This window comes from Myzus persicae, unplaced genomic scaffold, assembly GCF_001856785.1.
Source record: "Myzus persicae strain clone G006 unplaced genomic scaffold, MPER_G0061.0, whole genome shotgun sequence".
In the NCBI taxonomy this organism is placed as follows: Eukaryota; Metazoa; Arthropoda; class Insecta; order Hemiptera; family Aphididae; genus Myzus; species Myzus persicae.
In genome coordinates, this window is record NW_019100538.1 from 1 (window position 1) to 26253 (window position 26253).

General features: G+C 28.4%; 3 protein-coding genes across 4 annotated transcripts; 2 read left to right on the plus strand and 1 right to left on the minus strand.

Annotated features, from left to right (window-relative positions):
* Positions 1-5: 5 nt before the first annotated feature.
* On the minus strand, positions 6-7303 carry LOC111031668 (bifunctional glutamate/proline--tRNA ligase-like; the record flags this gene model as incomplete). Its single annotated transcript, XM_022311716.1, has 12 exons — positions 7259-7303; positions 6582-6623; positions 6176-6182; positions 5454-5580; positions 5251-5377; positions 4893-5088; positions 4062-4233; positions 3557-3808; positions 3012-3416; positions 2608-2952; positions 2428-2536; positions 6-149 (listed from the first exon to the last, which is right to left on the minus strand). Coding segments are annotated over exons 1-12 (1971 nt in total), but the record flags the coding sequence as incomplete, so codon positions are not given.
* A 5620-nt stretch (positions 7304-12923) lies between these two features.
* On the plus strand, positions 12924-17472 carry LOC111031710 (activating signal cointegrator 1 complex subunit 3-like). The gene is made up of 5 exons (XM_022311767.1): positions 12924-13145; positions 16035-16223; positions 16869-17067; positions 17140-17302; positions 17366-17472. The coding sequence occupies exons 3-5, from the start codon at positions 16987-16989 to the stop codon at positions 17389-17391; spliced, it is 270 nt and encodes an 89-aa protein (XP_022167459.1). The 5' UTR covers positions 12924-13145; positions 16035-16223; positions 16869-16986; the 3' UTR covers positions 17392-17472.
* A 430-nt stretch (positions 17473-17902) lies between these two features.
* On the plus strand, positions 17903-21843 carry LOC111031693 (activating signal cointegrator 1 complex subunit 3-like). Of its 2 annotated transcripts, XM_022311756.1 has the most exons (15): positions 17903-18113; positions 18180-18294; positions 18365-18501; positions 18588-18785; positions 18867-19237; positions 19318-19423; positions 19496-19658; positions 19722-19783; positions 19990-20103; positions 20174-20310; positions 20397-20579; positions 20658-21044; positions 21109-21219; positions 21292-21460; positions 21523-21843. In XM_022311756.1, exons 1-8 carry the CDS (start codon positions 18066-18068, stop codon positions 19745-19747), a joined length of 1164 nt encoding a protein of 387 aa, XP_022167448.1. In that variant the 5' UTR covers positions 17903-18065; the 3' UTR covers positions 19748-19783; positions 19990-20103; positions 20174-20310; positions 20397-20579; positions 20658-21044; positions 21109-21219; positions 21292-21460; positions 21523-21843. The 2 variants fall into 2 exon arrangements, with proteins under 2 accessions (XP_022167448.1, XP_022167440.1); XM_022311748.1 differs by having other exon boundaries at positions 19722-20103.
* Positions 21844-26253: the final 4410 nt, after the last annotated feature.

The following is a 26253-nucleotide window of genomic DNA, read 5'->3' on the forward strand; positions in this document are numbered from 1 at the left end:
TTAACCAACACTTGAGAATACCATTCTCCAAGATTTTCCGATACCTTTAGTACTTCCAACCCTAATTTTGTTACTTTTTTGGTATTCGTGCTATCCGATGATTTATTATTGGTCACAGCAACATTCTTTTTTCCCTTCGATTTTTTATCCTAAAATGTTTCATTTTACATATTTAAATTATATAATATATTATATAAATTATAATTGTTCAGAGGATTAAATATATCATACTAGCAAATTAAATTAATATTAACCCTTTCACTCACAGAATTTTTTTTTTGTTTGAATATTATTTATAAGTGTCTAAATAGTACTTATAATTAAATTTCAAAATTTTATGATTTTTTTTTTACATAGAAATTGAATATGTCCTTCCACAAGGACATCAGGAGTGAACGATGTTAAAATTTGAATTGCCTATTTTTCACTATTAAATGATTTGACATTTTGTTAATGGTTTTAATTTATATTTTATAGTAATATATATTATAGTATTATATCACTTTTTTAAAAGAGTAACATGTTCTTTTTTTGAAATATATATGTAATAACTAATAACTAATAAGTATAATACATTGTATACGCATCACAGCAATAATAATGTATAGTATTAGGAATGCTATACTACAAATAACAGAACACAGTTGGAATTTTAAATGTTACTTTCATTTATATCTATAACTATCATATTTTTAATATTATAACACATTAGTAAAACTATTCTAAAAAAATTTAACAAAATAAAAACTGAAACAAAAATTAATAAATAATAAACAGAATAATATAAATTTTAAATATTGATTACAACTTAGTAACTTCTGTTAAAAACAATATAAATTTCAGACTTTAGATTGTAACTTCAGGTTTTTATTTATGAAACCATACTTTTGGTAGTTATAAGTAAAACATTTGTATCACATTCATAATGGTAATTTACTCATTATGATGGAATTTATAGAAACAATTATGCTGCTTTGTCATACATAAATGTACATTACATTTTGTACATTTTATAGATGTTTTTAGAGTACATTTTTCATACTTACATCTAGTAGCATGTTGTCTTTCATCATATATGGCAAAATGGTTATTGCTATCATAACGGATTTCATTAAAAGGAGTTGGATCATCAATATTTCTAGGCTTTCTTGATTTTACTGGTATTATTGGTGGTGAAGGTGAAGAACTAGGTCTTCCTACTTTTTTCTGCGCTCAGGAGTATACGTTTGTGCTTTACCAAGAATAACAAGGGTTTTTGCTACTTGTTGTTTAAAAAGAAGCAAGTCCATTTTTGTTTTAATATTACATTGTATTGCATAATTTCGGTATTCCATCCAACTATTTGTTAAAGCCATATCAAAAGAATGTGTTAAGATTCGAAGAGTCCATTTACGTGATCTTATAAATATTCGAAAATAACTGACCAATTGATCATGTAAATCGACTCCACCCATACGTTTGTTGTATAACTTTATTATTTCTGGTCTTTCTAATGTAATATATATTTTTTCTTTTTTGTCCCATCTGTTAACTTCATAAGTATTACCTGATGTCAAAAAGTTAGATGCTAGTACAACACCTTTATTATCAAACCACTTAATCATACCAATTTGATTTGTTCGTCCTCCATATTCAGTAGATCCTGATACTTCAAAAGACGTTCCTCTACCCATTTTTTAAAAATTTTTATCTGCTATCAAAGGTGGATTTCCCAATCTATTGACTCTAGCTGTACCAGCTGCATATATTTTTTGATCTTGAAGAGCATTTAATAAGTTATAAGATGTAAAAAAATTGTCAAAATATAATATGTGTCTATTTTTCTTTAGCTGTTCACACAATTTCAGAACAACTGATCCAAATAATCCAAAATCTGCCTTAGTTTCTTGATCTAATTCAGTGGTTGAGCCTTGATATAGTAGTAAGTCATAAACCATGCCTCCAGCACCACATTATAAATATAGTTTTATACCCCAAGGACTAGGCTTACCACGCATATATTGTTTGACATCGTATATAATTAATAAAAATTCATCATGACACGGACATAGGGATAATATTATTGTATATCACAACTAAATAGAAGTTTTTAAGGTGAGCTTAGTCATCAAAACAGCCCTTCAAAAATTTTTTATTACAGATTAGCAGCAGAACAGTTTTCTAAGCTCCCAGTAAAATTCATACAAAATTCAAAAAAAACTCGCACTAGTAACTCAAATATACAACAAATTGTACAAATACAAAATAAATACAGATACTTAAATTTGGATGGCAAGAATATACATTTTGAAAAACAAAGAAAACTCAGTTTATGCATATAATGCCAAAAATCCATCAAGTTAATCAAAATCACTGATTACCTAATGATTACCAACTCTGAATTGTAACCATTTTTATATTAATATTGGTATATTTAGTTTTAATTACCTTGTTGGTGGCGGTTTGAAAAGGAACGGTAGTTATTGGAGTAACTGATTTTGTGTGACCTTCAGGAATGTTAAACAACACTAATGGTGTTTCTTTCCCCGTGTGTACGCTTAAAAAAACAAACATTTTTTTTTAAATTTTAAACATTTAAGTCAACATTTTACGTTAACTAATTCTTACTTATATGGCTGATACGTTGAATCACATATGAAATAACCTCTGCGTTGTAACTGAATCACATCTCCTTTCTTTAAATCTTTCAATTCTGAATCACCTAACATTTGCAATTCCCAACGACTATTTTCTGTATTTAAGTATTGCTTGAAATCATCATCTTTGGCTAATACTGCTTTACTAATTAAATGATCAAAATAAACACAAACAACTGGTACCAAAATAGGTAAAACTTCGTCAGATTCTGAACAATCGGTTTTTGGCAGCCACGTAACTTTCACTGTAGATTTAAAATCTGTGTTGTCAAGGTCAGACACTGCATGAATTCTCTCTATTTTATTATTTTGGTTCCTAAAAAGGAAAATATACAAATAATGATCCATGTGTTATTAAAATTTAACATCAATTACCTTTCTACGCGATTTATCATAAGATTGCCCCAGTTAATAAATGTTGCTCGACGTCCAGCTTCTAATAACTCTGCATCACAATAATCTATAAGAATTTTAGGTGCAGCCCAGACACAATTCTTTAATCCTAATTGAGAATTCTTAGGATGTTTAGGGACATTGTCAATTTGATAAGGGTTTTTGACATTCTCTACCACAACTTCAACTGGTGGATAAGATAATAACAAAGCGGTATGTCTTGGTGCTATTGAATCAACAATACTACGGTTCAATGACCAAATTTTATCCCATTGCATAGCTGTAACAGTTCTGGAAGAACCTTGGGCCACTATGAATTGTTTCAATGCTTCTACCTGCATTCCTCTCCTGAATACACCACGGACAGTCGGCATGCGTGGATCATCCCTTAAATAAAAAAAAAAATAGATTTAATTATACATGGTAACAACATTTAAAAAAAACCTGTGATTTTAACTAGAAAATTATAAAAAATATAATTATATACTGTTATTTATTAATGTAGATACATTTATCAATTTACTAACCATCCATCTACATGGCCTTGTTCAACAAACCAAGTTAACTTTCTTTTCGACAAAACCGTATTAGTCATATTTAATCTTGAATACGACCATACATAAGGTCTGGTTTCATTGCTGCGAGTACCAAGCTTCAATGCATCACAAAACCAATAATATTGTGCATCACGATCAGTATACTCTGTGGTACGTAAACAATGAGTAACACCTTCAATACTATCCACAATAGGACAAGCAAAGTCATAAGTTGGATATACCCTAAAAGAAGTTCATACAAAATAACGTATTAACGAAAAATAATAAAATAAAATATAATTAATAATTTTTAAATTAGAAAAATAAAAACGTCAAATAATCTTTTTTTTTATATAAAAGGCGCTAGTATAGACTATGATAGCTAGACAATTACATAATTCAAATAATCTTACATTCACCATTTATTTTAATTTACTGATATTAATTGAATAGATCACATAAGTTCTATAAAATAATTTGTTTTTAAAGTCCTTACTTATACTTGTCACCAGTTCTAGGATAGTGTTCAGGTTTGCAACGATATATTGTTGGATCTCGCAAACATCCATTTGCTGATTGCATATCAATTTTAGCCCGAACACAACACTTTTGACCAATTTCTGTACCTAAAACCATTTGTTTCCACAATTCTAGGTTCTTCTCGATTGCTGAAATAAAAGTAAATTAATTTTAAAAGTGTATAACATGGTCAGTGTCCAATCAATATGCTCTAATAACAATATCTCTGATAAAGATTAACTTTTTATTAAATGGTCCAGATAATGAAATTAATAACTAAGATTTTTAGCATTTGCTTGCATAGTCTGTCAATCCATGTAGCAGATGTTTCTACTATTTTTTTTACCACTCACCCTTAAAGAGTATACATACTGACAAATTCACAAATTAAACAGACAAAAGCGGACAATTATAATGTATTCTAATGTGAAGATAATTTTAAATTCTAGCAGTTGAGAAGTAGTTTTTAGAAAATAATTAAGGAGTCTTTTTGGTCACTAGATGCTTTAAAATAATACTTCAGGGCTACCGGTATTTTTGGTATGCTGAAAATATTAAGCAACCAAAAATACTGGAGTACCGGTTTACTGTTACATACCGGTATCAACTTCATTACTGAAATACCGGGATCAAAACTCAAAATCGAAAGCCCCCTAGGTGTGCCTATAGCCTTACGTTTATGATTTTTTGTAAATGCTTTTAATTATAATACAAAAGGCATCAACTTTAATTCAAAACTTCATGAGGTACTTAAATATTGAGTATTTTAAATAATTTTTTTTAAAGAGATTTAAATCAGAAGACTTACAGTTGTTTCGATTTATTGAATCTACCCTTTGTTCACGTTCCAAACGTATTTTATCTCCATCTGTGTCATCCACATAAGCTAAGCCTTCTTTTAACATTCCATTCTCACATATATCTAACATTTTATCAAAATGATCAGAAGTATATGTAAAAGTATCGGGTTTAATTTTCAACATATCAACGTCTTCTAATATAACCTTTAACAAAACAAAATAAATCGCATAACTCATTATTTAGTACACGGTTTTTATTTTAATATTCATATTAAAATAGAAGAAAAAACAAACTATATAAATTACTAAAAATAAGATGAAGAAATTGTTCCACAATTTATTATATGATGTATATTATTATTTTACCTTCTCAAAATCTTCCTTTTCCTTTGCTGGATTTGTATCATCAAAACGCATTATAAGACGGCCATTAAAAGCTAATTTATAGTGTTGATTTAATAGAGCAGCTTTAGCATGTCCAATATGCAAATACCTAAAAACAATGTATTATTAATACTTAATTAACTAAAAAGCATATAGGAAAATGTACAAAATACATAGGCACTAACCCGCTTGCTTCTGGGGGAAACCTAACGACAACTTTTCCCATTTCAGCTCCTGGTAACTCCACAAACTTTCCCTGTTGTTTGCTGTTGTCCTCAACAGACTTTTGAGATTTTGATGCAGAACTAGAACCTATGCAATGCATTAATATATTATTAATTATTACCTATATAACTTTAACAGCTTATTTAATGTTTTTAATTTTTTTTGTTAATCTAACTTTTTATGAATACTTAAGATTCGATAAATACAATATAGATCAGTTTTTTATGAAGTTAAGATATAAGGAATGTATAATAAAATGTACACATTGCTATACTATGATTGTTATATTATAGATCTCGAATAGATATAAACTATCTTTGTTATAAATAGTCATACTATTAATTACACAGAAAAATAAATACATTTATACAAACATAATCAACCAAAGAAATATAAAACCAAATGAATAAGCCATACAAGTTATTTACATAAAACACCAATTTTTAACTATTAACTGGAACAAGTTTTCTTCAAATAATTTTAAAAAAAGGTTAAAAAGTTAAAATGAATTAATAACACAATCAAAAACAAAAATTCATTAAAATTGACATTAGGCAAGTACAATTTACAAATATTATAGACTGGTTATTTATAATTGGGAAAATTAATTAGTCCATTGGACATAGTGTAAATAGGTACATCACAAAGTAGAAAAGCCAATTATGTGCTCTTAGCCTCTTACGCTGGAGCTGTAATAAAATTATTTAAGACAAATATGAGTTAAAATATTATTATTATTTTTTTTTTTTAATTTTGAGAGCAAGTTATAGTTTATATTTGATTATTTTTCACGCACTTGAAATTCAAACTCTGTTATGAAAAGTATGTTTATTATACGTTATTAAATTTATAATTTTTAACAAAAAAAGAAGGCAAAATTTTGTCTAGCCTAACCTGATTTGCAGCTGTGTCTGTATACTAACATAGTAATATAGTAAAATATACATCACTAAATAGTTAATGTTGAGATACAAGAATAATTTGTATTTATGTTAGCACAAATATAAGAAAAATCTATACAGATAAATAATCACAAAACTGAACATGTCTAAAATTTCATAACAACTGCATTAAAGAAAAAATCTTACCTTTTTTTTTACATTTTTATTTTGCAAGTTTGGAGCATCCGACTGAAACAAATTTTTAAAAAAAATTGATAAATCATTATTATCCGTTTTTTATTTGTGTATAATGTGAATGTGTGTATACAGATGAAATCTTTCCAATCGACAAAACAATTACAGTAGTTCTCAGTAATCTGGTCCACTAAACTGGCCTATTTTTCGTTATAATAACCATAAAATAATTATCATAGGCAATGAAACAGATTGATTTAATTCTAAATGAACCGATTATACATTTTATTTTAATTCAGTTAACGTTGAAGTGTGTAATGTATATCGGTTAGTTAGAGGGGTTGTATAAGGTACGACGTTTAATTAAAATGCAGCAGGTATTTAGGTTTTGCAATAAGTAAACATCTTTTTGTTTATGAATTCCTAATAATCCTACTTTATTACATAGATGCTATTGTATATATCAATTAGTATTTGTCATTTTAACGATCCAATGAACACAATAGTAACACAACTCTATAGTTCATCATGTGTAAAGCTAGTACGTACGTAACATGACCAAAAATTATGGTCAAGACTACTGCACATACATTATCCACATCACAAACTATATTATATTAATTTATTCAGAATATAGGTGTAATAAATTGTATTATTAACTGCATACAATTAAATGCAGATCGTCTTACCTGCTGCTCCAGACTGGCCAGATCTTTTTCAGGAGCGTAACTCATGTTCAATCGACTCTCGCTAACGAAAAATCAAAAGAAACGACAATGCCACGAACGAAAAAAGCGTTTGTAGATCAACGAAAGCAGAAAAAAGAGAAAGGAACGTTGAAAAAAAAGAATATGGAATTGCGATTACATCATGTTATTGTGGAATTGCTCAAAAATTATTATTTATTATTGATATTACTGACGCATCGACGTACAAACACGGGCATCGGGCAGTTGGGTCCCCGAGATAACAGCCATTATCATCAGCATTATTTATCAGATAATTTTCATAGAATAACCGCTTAAATAGGGGACCAACGAAAATGTAGTAGTACCAACTTAGAAATACTAACATTTCCAATCCATTTTAGTTTTCATCCCAAAATGCCAATGTATTTCAATGTATTTATGTATTTTCAGATTCAAATATTATTGTAGTATACCCGTCGCTATAGCTGAAATAACGGATGTGTTATATTTTAATTCAATGATATAGAATTATAGTACATGAAAAATAATCAATTTTGTTCAAAGATGGTCTGAAAGCATATATTATTCAGTATATTTTGTGATATTATTGCTATTAATGTAATTTATTTTAATATTAGACATTAGTATTATTGTAAACTGTAATCATTTTTGTCGAAAAAAATGATCTTCAAAAGCTTTTAAAGGGGTAATTTGAAATTCCAGTAGATTTTTTTTAAGTTAATAAGGGTGGGAAAACATATAAGAAAACTTGTATTTAATATTTAAGTTTTTTGGCCGAGCGAATAAGTTTTATCGATAATAATTTTAAAAACTAATTAAAACTGAAATTGTCGTATGCCTATAATTAGCTCAAAAAGATTCAAAATATTGTGAACATTTTATGGTGTATAAAAATGGTAATATAAACTTTCAATCCGCTTAGAGTATAAAAAATTAATATTTAGTTATTTAGAAAACAGACTGCCCTTCTTTTTATACGGCATGCCTACAGTGTATACTGTATACTATACGAGGTAGTCAAAAAAATAACCATGGTAAAGAACCCGGAAAATAATTCCAACTTAGAAACAATAAAAAAAAATTAATACGCCCAGTAAAATAATCCAATGTTGGAGAAATAAATGTCCATGCGAGTATAATATGGATAATATTTTACTATACAATAGAATATTTCGTTAAATTGTTTTAGTAGGTACCTACCTACTATAACATAGTATTGTTCCGTCGAAGCATGTAAAGCATCCGCAGCTTTGGGTAATCGGAAAAAATTCCCAGTAAGAGAGCCCTATATGAGGAAAAAAGTTTAGTGAAAAGTTTACCGAAATACTTTTTCTTGTACAGTTGTACTTTGTATTTTAGTGTGTAAGTGTAATGAATAAAATGCTTGTACATATTATATAGGTATTGTATATGTTTTTTATCTACCATAATCTCTATCACAACTCATCGTATAGTTATAAATCATAATATATAGGTAACGATTACGAGTATGAGTGAGAATTTGTTTTCGAATTTTATATTTTTTGGCAGTTCAAAAGCAAGTTTCCATATAGAAGTGGAATTAATTAATTCTAAGAAAAATTTTAAAAATTACATTCAGGTTGCGTATATCTATGGGATTTTTGTTCAATTTTCACAAAGAATGCTCTATAATTGTATTCATTGGAGATGTTCAAAAAATAGCTTTATGAAATATCCTGGTCTTTTAAAAACTGATTTAGATATAACTCAACCACATTTTATTTCTGTGCATAGTGATCATGTGCAACCTATGGAATGAAAATTCTATTTCTGTGACTCAAATAAAAAACTTAAGCTTAGCTGTAAGTCATAACATAAGAAACAGTTGTGATTAAAATACTACAGGTCTACCTATAAACCACTGATTTTTATAGTTTAAAGAGTACTCCGAAATGTCATACAAATATAAAACATACTAAATTTGTTTTACGCGAGAAAGCCGGAAAGGCTATACATTCATAATTAAGAAACAGCATTTTCACCACACAAACAGAAAAGCTATGGCTGTGAAATATCGTTTTTATTTATTCTGCATCGTGAAGTCGTAACTACAAATAAAGTTATTCAAGTTAGAAAAAAACTAAAATAATGTATTTTGGAACTTTTTTCATATATAAGCCATGTAACCAAAAAAAAAAACTAGATTTCACAGATAATGTTCTAAACTATATTGTATATCATTTTTGAGTCTTAACTATCACTATAGCCCGAGTGAATATTCCGTTCTATTCCAAGCAAAACGGTAAAATTGTACAATTGCATCATGGGGTGTAACGTCCCCTTGAGAGTAATTTTTTAATTTTGTAATTTTTTTGGGCATATAAGATTATGATGATTTATGATATGTGTATAATACAATTTTAAAATTTGACAGTTATACTTAGCTTAATTTGATACATTTTACTACAATAATGTTTAAATTAAGGTTCATAATATTTTGTAGTCAATATTAGATTTTATTAAACACTTTAGTAAATTATGAATAGCTTTCAGATACTGAACTAAGAATTTAATATAATTATTATTGTGTAGAGCAAAGATTTGTCTCTTGATCCGTCTAATATAGAGAGGCCTATACATTATGTTTCTCAAAAATTAAGTACTATACCTACATTTTAGAAGTTTTACAAATTATAAGATTTATGATTTTTTTTTTACATATTTTTCTAAATTAACAATTTTTGAAATGGATGCTTGCGGCAGCGAACCATTTAACACATTTAACACATATTTTTTTTTAAATTTCAAACTTAAATATTTAATCAATTAAATACAATAATAATAATATGTCTCTATGTCTCTATGGTTAATATTTAGTGGTTTGTCATACGCCACTTAATAAAGTTTTAGAAAATCTTTGTATTTTTTAAAATTGAAAACGAACAGTCGAGTGGCACATGTTAATAGTCAGAAATAATCATAACAATACCTATAGTAGTCTATATAATATTATTTATTATACATTTACACAATTCACTAATATAATGACAAACGGTGAAACACCGTTGAAATAAATCAATCTACTTACTTGATTTAACATAATAACTTATACCTAAGATATTTGTATTCATTATTTTACCTCAGTTTATATAAATATCTACTGCTTCTGCTTCAGAAGATAAGATTTCAAAATGATTAATCACAGATCAAGAAAACTTGAAATTAAATAATTTGTATAGAATTATATGAATAAAAATTTCCTAATAAAATGCCATAAACATTTCTGAAGTTACCCAAATATGCAGATTAAAAAAAAATATTGTTATATCCTTGTCAGTCCCTGAACAAGGTCAGTTTGAGGAACGATGATTTTGGTAACAAAAAGTTGGGACATTAAAGTCAATGATTCTTTTTCCTATTAAACGAGTAAACGACAACGTCAGGTTTATTTGAAATATTGAGTATACTAGTATAGTATACGTAGTATATACGGGTCCATGCCACACGATTTATGTGTTAAAGGGTATTTTTATAAGTTACAATTTTAAAAATTAAACTAAGATTTTCGATAAACCATCAAATATCTATAGATTCTGTGTATGTTTGTCGAAGAAGACATTTTTAACAAAGACGAAGTTATATTAATATACGTGAACATTTTCAAGTAATAAAGAAAAAAATTACTATTTTATTAATAATAAATAATTTTTTTTTCAATAAGATAAAGGTATTCGTTTAGTATGCCTAGACGCCTAGTAACCTTTGTGGTATCACGGTGATAGTTTGATTCAATTTTTGCAGAAAACATCGCATTTATTAATTAATAATTTAAAAGTATATGACGTTATGTTATGAAATTCTGTAATTCTATTAAATAAGTAGTTATATTATAGAATTACGGGTACTTTCAGTTAATGAATTGAATGAATCCATAAATACATACTTCAACTAGTTTTTCTATATACTAACTAGGTATTTTATAAACAAACAATAACAGTTCAGTTAATGTATTTTTAACTATTAATTTTTTTAATTAACATATTAGATGACGTGACACCTGAACATAACAAAACATATCGTACATTTTAATAGATTACTAATTTTTTTCGTGATATTATTTTTAATTGACATGTGATAATTAATAAATATGTAATTACTACTTAACCATATTATGTATAAAAAGAAAATATGTTAAATTATATAATAATAATAATAATAATAATAATTTAGATACTGATATTTTTTAGAAAATTATTTTCTATTTTTTCTGAAAAAATATCGACCACTTCACTACACGTACATCACCCCAGCCCCACCCATTTGGAATTTTAAAACATTTTGTTTACCATTATTTAGTACGTAATTTGTATGAATTTGTATGACAATTTTCAAAATTTGTACGGTCTTGGTTAACCCGTTATTAACAATAATAATGGGTGGGGCTGGGGTGATGTACGTCTCTTATTGGTATTTCTCTTTGAATACTTAGATGAGCCAATCCATTTAGACCATTTATCTATTCTCTATCAAGTTTAGGTTTTTTTATTATCCACTTATCCATTGTTAAATGTTGATATACTTAAACCTTTTAATAAAATATACTTAAGCTTTTTAATACAAATATACAATAGTTCGTATGCAATTGTAGTTTTGTTTGTCACTATAAGTTCAAGGGTTGATAAAATAACATGTAGATACTGTCTCGGACTCTCGGTAATACATGGAAACGACGTTAACAATTGTCGATTATAGATTAAAGGTAAGCGTCCATATGTCTGCATCGTACGTATCGGGCGGATCGTATGAAACGGATTTTAGAATTCTTTGTATAAAAACGTATACAGGCGCGTCCACTGACCGGCACTGAACGGATCGCACGCACCGGCCTATCGGTAATGCCGACAAGTGGCTAACACACCAGGTGATTAATTGCACAAAATGAAATACGTTTTACGACGACGATAAAATATTGTCATAATAATTACACCGATCGTCCACGTCCATATCTAGAATATCTTCGTGGAAATACTCATATTCCCGTAGGTACCCGCATTAGATAATGTAAGCTGTACTATTTAATAATATTTATAATCAGAATTCAGAATTACATAGAACAGTATTACAAAGGTAATTTAAAATGTACGCTGTTTATTTTATTATAATGGATAATTTGTTATACCTAAGTACAATACAATTAATATGCAGGTACTGGAAATTTTAGTTTTCTCATAATAAATCAAATCATTCATTCAATTTTTTTTTTGGGGGGGGGGGGGGGGGGGTAGTACGCCACTGGTTTTATATTATTTTCATTTTGTAATTTGTATTATGAGTTATGACTATATGTATTTGTTTTGCTTTCATACAATGATTTATTACATGAACTATCTTATGGTAATTTATTTATTTTTTAATTATAAGCTATTATATTAGTGTATTGCTGTGCACTTGCTCATGTATTATTATAAAAAAAAAGAATGTACACCACAGGTTTTGCGTCTAGGTGACCAGCAGGACGCGTTTTCGCGCCACCGACGTTCCACGGTTTCACCATACATCCTCCAAGCAGCGCTTCGGACGCAGTACACTCGCGACGTGGTTTACTCCCTCCGCTGTCGTCTAGCGACGGGATGTTTGCCGTTGGGTACCTGCCGTAGGCCATGCCGCCGGCGTCCGATTCGTATTTTTCTAGAGGTCGAGCTAGGCGCAACGTCGCGTCCGCTCGACGCCACCGCCGGCTCGACATTGTACACGATTATTAAGTGCCAATATCAGACCACCGTCCAGCTCAACTGATTTTGACCGTGCTGCCCGTACACCAATATTATTGTATCGATGCAGAAGAAGACGCTGTCGCCTTACCAGCGTGGAGCCAAAGCCGTCCTCCAGATAGCTCGCAGATCAGGTAAATTCATTATTATTTGGTGTTTGATTAACGTAGACAAACTCACATTTTTGGATTTGGTAATTTATTAATTTATTATTATTTGTAATTGTAGCTCGAAATCGCCTGCCCGGGCTATTATTATTATTATTATTATTATTATTATTGTATTTTTTTGTGCTTCGTATATATAGTGCGCACTGCGCCCATAATTTGAATACTATAATACTTGTAAGGCATGCAAGGCTATACAGCTGGGTAACCTTTCCCCGTCCCTAACACATCGCAAGTCGTTGCCGCTAACTGCGAATCCGAAGTAGGAGCTGCTTCGGTGCAGACAATATTATTTGTTAATTGATTGTACCCGTCAAAGTGATCGGAGTATACGACAAAGTGATGGCACCCCACTCGTGGCTCGTTACTCGACATTTGTGTGTGTGTGACGTGTGTGAGGTATTTTTTTTTGATTTTGGAATATTTTTGGGTACTCGTCCAATATGCTCTCTACCGCACGTTTAATGGTTGAGTATGCTATCTACATAGGCGGAGATCTTGTGAAATATTAAGGGGGGCTCAAATATTTGATGACAAACAGACACGTGGGGGCATTGCCCCCACACCCCCAACAAACTAATTTTTACATTAGATCACTCATAAAAAATTGTTCTCGTTGACTCGTTATCATAACAACTTAAATAGTTACAAACATAAAAAAAGAATAATTAATAAACGATTTGAATTTAAATATTTCAAACATATTTAAACTAAATTATTTATTAAAAATCTAAATCACAATCTCAAAAGAAATGTATTCCCAAGAACATCAAACAATAAGTAAAATATAATTTAGTATAAAATGGTCAATACGGTTAACGATTCATTCAATCGCGATAAACTTTACGATAGGTTTAATACAGCTATAGCGATAGTCCTATAATAGCTATCGCTTCTCGAGAATTAACAAAAATTAGGAAAAGAAATAATATTTTTCCCATCTAAAATAGAATGGTATAATATGTTATTCAATATAGATGGCCAATTGGTACAAAATATGTACAATATTAGGTATATAAACACAATATAATATTATTGTGAATTGTGACTTAATTGTTCGGTATGTTACCGTAAATAATAAATTGGTAAATAGTGTGTATGTAATGTACTAGGTACAATTATATAATTGTGGATGTAAGAATATAAAATAATGAAAAAAGTTCTGTTAACTATACAAAATTACTGTATTGTTTATTTAATATTCTTAGGGGGTCTTTAACTTCAAATCATTTATTTTGGGGAGACTAAGCCCCCGTAAGCCCTCCCCCCCGATCTCCGCCTATGGCTATCTACGTCATTTTATGTTTGTGGAGTATGATATCAACACGTATTTACTGTCTACAAATGTGAATATAAATTATTGTAAACTTATAATGCAGAATTTCTACTTTGTCATTTTAATTTTTGTACATGTTTGGTCGATTGGTAATAGACCGAGCATGTTTAAGCGATTTTCGCACATCTCTTCATTTTGAATTATGTGTCGATATAAATAACTCTTAGTGAACAAACTTATAATAATAATCAATAAATAATAATAAAAAAAACACAGTAAAACCACATATAATCGATACGACTCACAAACACACACTGAATAAGTATAAATATAATACAATTTGGGGTTTTAATAAAAGCTTGATCTTAATTGCAAAATGATTGAGTGTTTAAAATACACAGCATACGGACATACGTCGATATAATACTAAACTATCATAAAATTACGGTGGATAAAATATTTAAGATAGATAGCATATTGGACGAGTACTTATTTTTGCGTGTATTCCAGTAGAACAATATGAGGTTAGTATTTATTTTTATACAATATATATATTTTTGGACGAGATTATCGAGCAAACAAATTAGGTCAAGAACCCCGGAGATATATAGGAATGAAAATAGGCAAGGAGGAATTAGAGATCGAATGTAAACAGTAATATTATGCTTGTGCGAGAGGCAACATGATTAGAGCAACCGTGCATTCGACGGTGTTGTCGTCAGGTATTGACCGTGAGCGAACGGATCGCTGGTTATGGTTATTGCCACAGCGATGTACGGGTGAATCGCCGTGCGACGAGTAGTGGACTGTAGATGAGATTGAGTTGTGAACGGAAAACAAGAGTGTAGGAATTTTAAGGCAGATATTTAAGTTTGACACGAAACAAATGTAAAAGTACACTAGTACGTCATATTTGATTCTAGAGTTGTTTATCATTCGTGAGTATCTAGTTTCTAGAAATTTTGCTTGCTCAAACCGATGTGAAAAAAAGCTCACCTGGATTTTCACCCCATATTATTGACATGATCGTTATCCCCGTGTGAGAAAATTTTAAGCCAGTTAATTAAGCCCGGCAAATTTCTATATTGTGTTTATTTTTATTTAAACACTGGCAATTATTGTATTTATTGGTATTTGATCTAATATAGATTTGCTAAGAAACCATTAAGAAAAAATACATGGCTCAGAGTTATTGGAATTGATCATTGATCATTGTTACGATTTCCAACGAATATGTAGTGATCATTTTTCAATAGAAGATTATAGGCCAAGGATAAAAAAGCGAATATTATATAGGAACGTTGTTTTCTAACCTTCTAATCAAAAATTTGTTGAAAATTTTGCCCTATAGTTTAATTTTTAATTTTCAATAATATTTTAATTTTTATATAGTTACACTACTCAAAGTAATAATACTCAAGTCGACAATAATAAATGTTTACCGATCAGACAAATCTGTTAGGGTACCTAAGTTAATAAAAATTTAATTGGCCAAGATTTTGTTTGTAAAATTATTTAAATATGTAAAAATTCTCTTATTATGATGAGAATGAACACAAAGAATCAACATTTTTTTTCAGGAAGGAACGTGTTAAAAATACTGTTATAAACCATTTTGGATCACCGAAACAATCAAATAGACAAATAAATTTTCTACAACTAATGAGAATATGATTTATGCAAATATGCCAAGGATCCTACTGAACTATTGGAAAGACAAATTTCCAGTCACTAAAACAGACGTCGTACCATTGTCAACAAGTACTAAGGTAATAATAATATAAGAGTTATGGTCAGATATATTTTGAGTTTCTAGCATGTATTAAAATACTTTAAAGGCCACCACAGTAGCTTATTTATAAAATATTGTCAAAGTATAAACCAGTTGCAGCTATTTTAAATAGGTTTGACCATAAGTGTATCCATTAATAGTGTACATGTTTTGGGGTGGCCAACTATCACAGCAATGAATTTTCATAATTTATGTAAATATTTTGTTTTCTGTTATTAGTAAAAAAAACAAAATTATTTTACCATCAATTTTATTATAAATCAAGTTGTTGATTATCAAGATATATTTTAAAATTGTTTTTCTAGCTTAATAATGACTAGGTTTGTTTAATAATTAGTTTATTTAATACATTTCTGTAGATTATAAATTATAATATAAATGTTTTCAAGAGGCATATTAAATGGCTGGGTAAAGTTTTTTAATTGTATATTTTTACCCAATTTTTTATAGAAATAACTAAGCTTCTAGTAATCCAATGTCTTAGTTTACATTTTTTTTTACTTTTTATTATTATGACAGGATTTGATTATTGGAAAATAATAACATTATATTTATTATAACATTAAAAGAATGAATGGTTTTTCGGACATTTTATTTAAAAACATTGCATTCCAATTTTCAGATTTCATGAAAATATTAAAATGTTAATGATGAATTTTACTAGTTCCATGAAAACCAGGATTGGCGTTATTTTGTTTGGGCTCACTTAAAATATCTAATTTGATACATAATATAACGTCATGAATTATAATGATTGGATTTTGCTTGAAGATCTGGAAAAGATTTACCGTTGGAAACGTGTTCTTATTACCAAAAATCAGGTATTGAAAAATATATTATTATTTCCATTCATTTCTTGTGCATTTTCTTAAGATTATGTGTATATTTTTAAGGTTATTAGAAAAGAAACATATAAGTTGATGTTTACCATACCTTTAGTTGAACCATTACCATCACAACAATGTTGTACTTCAGACCGATGGTTAGATTCAACTTCCATTCTACTATTAACTTTCCCACATCATTTAATACCACATAGCGATACTTCAATGACAGGTATATAAATCAACAATCTTTTAGTACCTAAGTTTTTTTAACATAAAAAAAATTGTGTTTTAGATGTATTGGAACAGAAATTTGAATGAATTTAATTAGTGCGATAAATACCTGGATTGAAATTTATGAGTGAGATATCTAATTAATAAGTTATACTGCAAGAACCATATTTCTATTTTAAAATAGCAACAGAACATTTTACATAAACAACCAGAATGTTTATCATCATTATTGAAATACTTTAATGAGCAAAATATAAAATCAAAATAGCCAACTTTTAACGCCCCAATAAAGAGCTGTGTGTATATTTACTGTAAGGAAATCATCATCTTGTGAGCTTTTAATTTTATCATAATATATGAATAAATGTGTACATACAATTGGTTTTGTATCATATACTGTGCAGCGAACACATAAACGGAAACGTCATAGTCTCCAGTTTCTATACAAAATAGTATTATGTTACCATGAAATATGTATTTACCTCGTACTATATTTTAACATATATATTATAATTGTTAACAAACCCTAGCTGTTTCTAATATTTATATTTAAAAAAAAAATAATTTATGAATTAAATGTTTTATTTTAAAGAACTACACTTTGGAAAAAGGAACACGCTGTTCCGTTGAAAATTGCTTCAACAGGCGTTCAAAGTATCTTAGTCTCTTTATCTATCCTAGTGATTTCGTGTTGAGAAAAAAGTGGATTGAAAAATGTAGATTAAAAGTTGCTTCTACTGGATACTTATTTATTTGTCAGAATGCTTATAAATCCTCAAGTCTATGGCATATCGCTTGAAGAACTTGAAGTATATACCGTTTAGTATTATTTGAATGTAAATTTTAATAATTTATTTTATTGTTGTTACTTACAGTTAGATCCAATGTTGGTTGACAAAAGAAAAGAATTGATTATCAGTGCAGCAACGACTCTAGATAGGGCAAAAATGTTACGTTACAATGAAAGAACTGGAAATCTCTCGTCTACAGGTTCATTACTTATTTCAATTGTTTACTAAGAATGTTTTTATGTTTAAACTATAATTATTTCATTTTACAGATACCGGTCGCACAGCTAGTCATTTTTATATTACCTATGACAGTGTTGAAATATTTAATAAATGTCTAAAGCCTTCTATGAATGGGTCAGAAATATTTCAAATGATTTCTGATGCAAAAGAATTTGATCAGATACGGGTACATTATAATGAATATATTATATTATATATACATACTAAATTGTTTTAATGAATATTAATATTAACCTTAATTATATTTCAAAGGATCGTGATTTTCGTGATAATGAATTTCATGAGTTACATGCATTACATCGTAAATATTGTCGAGTTGAAATTAAACTCGACAATCCAAGTATGTTCACGTTTTTAGAACGTAAAGTTAATGTACTTTTACAAACATATATTGGACGTGCTACAACTACATCTCCTCCATTAATATCGGACCTGTTGTATATCTCACAAGTAAATCTAATGTTAATATTAATAATAATTTTTTTTGTTGTCTCTTAACAAAAGTATGCATATATAATTTGTTTTCAATAGAATGTGACAAGAATTGCACGGGCATTATTCGACATGGCTTTGCATCGCAATTACGCTAAGGTGTCATCTATATTATTAGAACTTTGTAAAATGTGTGAAATGACTCAATGGTCATTTGAATCTGGATTACGGCAATTTCCTGATGTTCTTTCGCCTGAAATAATACATACAATTGAGGAAAATAAAATACCATATACCAACATTATAGAAATGGGTGCAAAAGAATTAGGTATTTTGCTAGGAAATCAAAATGAAGTTGCTGCTGTTAAAAAGTGTACCATGGAGATTCCTTATATTGAAACTTCTACTAGTATTCAATCTATTACTAGAACTATTTTAAAGATGAATGTGGAACTATTTCCAAATTTTGAGTATGTAACTTACATGATAAGTTTAATAAAATTGTGTTTTTATATCCTATTTCTATAAATTAAATTTTTTTATAATTCAGATGGAATGATGAGTTTCATGGCTTAACAGCAGTTGCATTTTGGATTTGGCTTGAAGATCTGGAAAAAATTTTCCGTTGGAAACGTGTTCTTATTACCAAAAATCAGGTATTGAAAAATATATTATTATTTCCATTCATTTCTTGTGCATTGTCTTAAGATTATGTGTATATTTTTAAGGTTATTAGAAAAGAAACATATAAGTTCATGTTTAAAATACCTTTAGTTGAACCATTACCATCACAACTATGTTGCACTTCAGACCGATGGTTAGATTCAACTTCCATTCTACCATTAACTTTCCCACATCATTTAATACCACATTGTGATGCTTCAATGACAGGTATATAAATCAACAATCTTTTAGTACCTAAGTTTTTTTAACATAAAAAAAATTGTGTTTTAGATGTCTTGGAACAGAAATTTGAATGAATTTAATTAGTGCGATAAATACCTGGATTGAAATTTGTGAGTGAGATATCTAATTAATAAGTTATACTGCAAAAACCATATTTGTGGATTAAAAGTTGCTTCTACTGGATACTTATTTATTTGTCAGAATGCTTATAAATCCTCAAGTCTATGGCATATCGCTTGAAGAACTTGTAGTATATACCGTTAAGTGTTATTTATATGTAAATTTTAATTATTTATTTTATTGTTATTACTTATAGTTAGACCCAATGTTGGTTGACAAAAGAAAGAATTGATTATCAGTGCAGCAACGGCTCTAGATAGGGCACAAATGTTATGTTACAATGAAAGAACTGGAAATCTTTCGTCTACAGGTTCATTACAAATTTCAATTATTTAATAAGAATGTTTTTATGTTTAAACTATAATTATTTTATTTTATAGATATGGGTAGCACAGCTAGTCATTTTTATATTACCTATGACAGTGTTGAAATATTTAACAAATGTCTAAAACCTTCTATGAATATATCAGAAATATTTCAAATGATTTCTGAGGCAAAAGAATTTGATTAGTTACAGGTACATTATAATGAATATATTATATTATATATACATACTAAATTGTTTTAATGAATATTAATATTAACCTTAATTATATTTCAAAGGCTCGTGAATTTCGTGAATTACATACATTACATCGTAAATATTGTCAAGTTGAAATTAAACGCGACAATCCAAGTATGTACACGTTTTTAAATTGTCAAGTTAATGTACTTTTACAAAAAAATATTGGACGTGCTACAGCTACATCTCCTTCATTAATATCGGACCTGTTGTATATCTCACAAGTAAATCTAATGTTAATATTAATAATTATTTTTTTTTTCTCTTAACAAAAGTATGCATAAATAATTTGTTTTCAATAGAATGCGACAATAATTACACGGGCATTATTCAACATGGTTTTACATCGTAATTACGCTATGATGTCAGCTAAATTATTATCACTTTGTCAAATGTGAGAAATGACTCAGTGGGTATTTGAATGTGGATTACGACAGTTTCCTGATGTTCTTTCCTGTGAAGTAATACATACAATTGAGAAAAGTCAAATATCATTTACCAACATTATAGAAATGGATGAAAAAGAATTAGGTATTATGCTAGGAAATCAAATTGAAGTTGCTGCTGTTAAAAAGTGTGCCATGGAGATTCCATATATTGAAACTTCTACTAGTATTCAATCTATTACTAGAACTATTTTAAAGATGAATGTAGAACTATTTCCAAATTTTGAGTATGTAACTTACATGGTAAGTTTTATAAAATTGTGTTTTTATATATTATTTCTATAAATTAAATTATTCTATAATTCAGATGGAATAATGAGTTTCATAGTATAACATCAGTTGCTTTTTGGATTTGGGTTGAAGATCTGAAAATAGAATCTTATACCATTGGAAACATGTTCTTGTTACCAAAAATCAGGTATTGAAAAATATATTATTATTTCCATTCATACCTTGTGCATTGTCTTAAGATTATGTGTATATTTTTAAGGTTATTAGAAAAGAAACACATAAGTTGATATTTACCATACTTTTAGTTGAACCATTACCATCACAGTATATACTACTTTGTACTTCAGACCGATGGTTATATTCAACTTTCACTACACCATTAACTTTCCAACATCATTTATTACCACATTGCGATGCTTCAGTGACAGGTATATAAATCAACAAACTTTTAGTACCTAAGTTTTTTTAACATAAAAAAATTGTGTTTTAGATTTTTTGGAACAAAAATTTTAGCAAAGGGAAAAAAACTATTGAGTAAATATTGTTGGAGTTTATTTCACTATTCAATTTATTTTTACTTAAAATATACATATATGCTTTCAACATCTATAATAAACAATGTGTATGTAGGACCTACATTATAGGTACATTAACATATTATAATTTTTGATTGCAATATACCTAATAGACTAAATGATGAACATTAAATACTATTAGAGTTTTTCTTTTCTTTAAAAGTTGAACGATCTAAGCTGTGACTATTTGTTATAGTTTCATGAGTATCATTAATTGTACCATTAGATTTGGTTGAAATACCTGTAAAAATGTATTAGATGTTTATCTATTAATTCATTATTTCCTAATTGTACATGAATTGTGTAAATAAATTAAGTATTTCAATACAGTCATATTTTTATTTTAGGTTCTGAGTGTAACAAAAGAATGTATTGATTTTTTAATTACAATATCCACGTGTTCTGTTGCAAAGCATAATCTAAATATACAGTAATTACTTACCTAATTAACCAATTAAATAAATAAAATGAGAAGTAAAGTTGAAACATACTTCTGTGATAGGAATAAATTGGAGGATCTAATACTTTTGAATTATGTGTACGAGATTTTAAAACCTCATCATCACAAGTAGATAAGTCTGAAGTATACTCAGCTTTTTTCAGTTTTGCTCTAGCTTCTGTTAAAGTAGCTAAAAAATAATAATTCAAATTAGGAATTATGATTTATATTTAGAAATAAAACAGCTATTTAGAATAATGATTTGTTTTATTTTAATGGCAGTTATAATAATTAAGCTAATTTACTTTCAAAGTATAAAAAATTATAAATTATAATAGGTTTGGTAAAAAATAATAATAGCCAATTCACCGGTATTTTTCTGTAATGTTCTTGATGCAAAATAGTCGAAATCAAATTTATTGACCAATACTCTATGTTCAACATTTTTTATGACATCTTTTTTGGGTTAGGCACAAGCATTATTTTTAACCCAATGTGCTGGAACGATTTCGATAGTATTTTCATCTTCAAATACTACTATTGACCACATATTTATACAAACTCTGAAAAAATGCAGTTATTTAAAGTATTTAAAAGTGGTTTTAACTGCTATCAGTTATAATAGTAAGGGAACTAGTCGAGTGTTCGAATGAATTGTTTTCAGATGAAGAGTGTTCGAACAAATGTGTTCGAATAGTATTATGTACCAATGTATGTGTTCGAATGGACTTGTGTTTGAATGGACTTGTCTTTGAATAGTGTTATGTACGAATTTTATATTTTCCTATTTGAACATTATAACGAGTATCATACGAATACTGTTCATGGTCACAGATATAATTCACCTAATAATTTATTAAAAAGCCAGATAATAGATACTATACTTTTATGATCGCGCGATAAACCAGCCATATTAAATGTATATATGCATAGAGTGTATATAAACTGATTACCCAATTTCAGCACATTCAGAACGAGACAGAAAGTTCAATCAAACAGTTAATTCAAAACAGGTTTCCAAAAAAGTTTAAAGTGTTTTAACAACAACCAGTGGCGGTCAAATGATTTTGTTGGGGGGGGGGGGGNGTAGCTGGTGGTATCCACACATCTTCAAGAATCTTAATCAATTTTGGTTGTATTAGTTGTAATAATGAACTACAACTACACATGGTACATGCATAATTAATGACTGACAAAAGATTTAATTCTTACCAAATATCCATCAGCATCAGTCAATATCATGTACACTAAATTCAACAGCCTAATACAATAGGTAATTTGAATTAATATTCCCTTTTCCCTCATAAATTAAATTAGTTAAACAAATATTACCGGCACAACTTCATTTTCTGTAATGATCTTAGGGATCTTACTATTTTTTTCATCCGAGTCCGAGTGTTTAGTGGTTGAGCAAGTAAAATAGGTGGTAATTTTTCTTTTATTAGACATTATAAAATAGACTATAGACAATATCTATTACAATTTACAATAAATTACAGCAGACTTGCAAACAGTAAGTATAAAGCGCGACACAGTATGACTTACGAGACCCGAGTAACGAGTACGAATTACGAAAGCCAACACTGTGGTCTGTGTAACAAAATATTGTGACAAATGTAATAATAATCGATGAATTGGCCGACTATAATAACATAGCTATTTATACATAACGTATTAATACGTTTCGGCCGATGGCTGGTCAGGGGAGGAGTGTGTTATAAAAATATTCACGAACACCGAGCTGGGTAATATCCGTGTATTTTGTATAAGCAACTAGTTAATAAATATTAATAATAATAACAGCCTTGTTCCTAGAATGAGTCTAGAATCTATATAATAATAATATATTGCTCATAAGTCATAAGGTTATTTTCAGAAAAAATTAAAACAAAATGTAATACACTAACATTATAAAACAATATACATAAATGTAATCGTTACAAATATTAAAGAAAAAAAGTCATGGGGGGGATCTATCCCCCCCCCCGTTTGACCGCCACTTACAAAAACGAGAATAACGTATTAAAAATCTTGTTCTAAGCTGTAAAAACAATGCTGACAAAGCTGATTTTAATTAATTTTAGTTAATATAATATCATATTTAATTGTATAGTTAAGATTAATAATAATAATTAATATTAATAATAATAATTAATATTAATAATAATAATAATAAATAATTTCTATACCGAAAAATTATATTTTGTTGATTCCACAATAAAAATAATATTCGAGCATTTAAACTTTCTAACGGATAACATTCGAACACTTAATTCAGACACATTCATTCACACATAATATTCAAACATTTAAATTTTCTAACCTATAAAATTCGAACACTTTTCATTCGTACATATTCATTCGTACACATAATTTTCGAGCAAACTGCAACCCCTTGCCTAATAGTAATTAGCAAATTTTGATTTTTATACAATTTAGCTAGATGTTATTGCTACAATAAGCTACTACATTTATACATTCTTAATTTAATACTCAATAGTTATTTATTTATAAATAAAAGTACATTTAATATTAATATGAAAAAATATAGGTAGGTACCTATTATATTTTAAAACACCAACCAAAAATCATACAAATTCACATATTTTCTCATCTTAATATTTGTATTTATTTTTAGTTACTAATAATATACCTAATTTATTAGTACACATAAAATTCAAATTTAAAAAAATTAAGAAGTTTACAAATATATAATTAAGAATGATTACATATATATGTACATGTTACTAAAATTAAAAATTTAATTTACAATAAATTCTTAATTTCTAAATGTCATGCAAAAGAGGTACAATAATCAGTTCATTTTTGTGAGATAAAATCTTAACCTTTTTTTAACATCTTCAACATTCCAGCACCTTAAATTTTTAGACAAATGTTTAACAGAAAAAATACCTAAATATGATGATTTAAAAGGCTGAAAATAAAAATCTGTTTTTCCCTAAATTTCCTGCCAGTTAAAAGTATACTTCCAGTGTTTTTTGAATGTCCAATATTAATTAAATTAACAATTTCATTATTAATTGTACAAAAATATGAATCTGTATCTACATAAGTTTTTAGTTTGGAATTTCCCAAAATAATGTATTAAACTGTGAATTTGTCACTAAATTATTTATCAGAGGTCTCTTGTTATGTGGTCCTAATAATAATCTTTCATTATTGTTAATAATATTGCATTTTTTTTAAATTACTGGTTGATTTTTCTCCCTCATTATATCTTATTATAACCTTCTCCAATGGTTTGTGAGGCTTTCTAATCATAACCTTTAGTACTTTCATGTAGTTTTCAAACGAAAACGTACTGCAATTATCGAGAGAACCAAATCTGTCATAATCATCCACCAAATGAAGGAGGCTATGAATACTTGGTGCCATGTACTTTTGGCCATATATTTGTTCAAAAGACTTGACAAAATATTCCAACAAATCATGAGCATATTGTTTTAAAAAAACATGATGAGGACTTAGAAGTATTGTCATTGCTATGCTAATAAGTGCCTTAAAATGTTTGTAACAATCAGCAGCTATAATATCGTTTAAAATAACAAAACCATAATATATTAGAATTGCTCTAAATTCTGTTGCTTGAAATCGAGCTACTACTTCAAATTTCTTTGGTTTCTTGAAAAACACAAGAAAAGTCTGACTTTAAGCTGAACAATTCATCCATAAAAAAAAAACAATTTTTTGGTCACTCCAAGACATGACATTTGCATATAATCTAAGGAAAAGTCATTGATAATATCAAACATTGGTAATTCAATAAGTATAGAGATATAAGTATTGGGTAAATGATAATCATTAGTTAATTTGTCTGTTTAACCATCTTGTGTCCTATTTGGTGGTCGTTTGTGTAGTTCACTATAAGGAAAAGCTGTTCTATTTTCATTTCACATTGTGGACATTAATTATATCCAGTATGAGATTTAATTTTTAAACAAATGATCTTGCTGGCATAACACAACAAATTGCATCAATTTTAACTTTGTATGACTTATCTTCTAATTTAATACCATTCAATACTAAATATTTTAAGTAGTCATTGCTGTCTGAAGGTTTTTGGTTTCCACAGTAAAGTCCCACGGGGAAAACAAGATCAGATTTTGGTCTTATGTAAGCCAAAATTGGCCAGAACTGTAGGGAAGTGCTTTTATGAATAGGAAGCCCATCAATACCAATAACAAGT

What these genes read in the sequence shown, in the direction of transcription:
- LOC111031710 (XM_022311767.1), top strand. Translation starts at nt 16,987, where the DNA reads ATGAATTATAATGATTGGATTTTGCTTGAAGATCTGGAAAAGATTTAC. An exon ending in TTCTTATTACCAAAAATCAG is followed by an intron (nt 17,068 to 17,139) that starts GTATTGAAAAAT and finishes TATATTTTTAAG; the next exon opens with GTTATTAGAAAAGAAACATA. An exon ending in TAGCGATACTTCAATGACAG is followed by an intron (nt 17,303 to 17,365) that starts GTATATAAATCA and finishes ATTGTGTTTTAG; the next exon opens with ATGTATTGGAACAGAAATTT.
- LOC111031693 (XM_022311748.1), top strand. Translation starts at nt 18,066, where the DNA reads ATGCTTATAAATCCTCAAGTCTATGGCATATCGCTTGAAGAACTTGAA. An exon ending in TGGAAATCTCTCGTCTACAG is followed by an intron (nt 18,295 to 18,364) that starts GTTCATTACTTA and finishes TTCATTTTACAG; the next exon opens with ATACCGGTCGCACAGCTAGT. An exon ending in GAACTATTTCCAAATTTTGA is followed by an intron (nt 19,238 to 19,317) that starts GTATGTAACTTA and finishes TTTATAATTCAG; the next exon opens with ATGGAATGATGAGTTTCATG.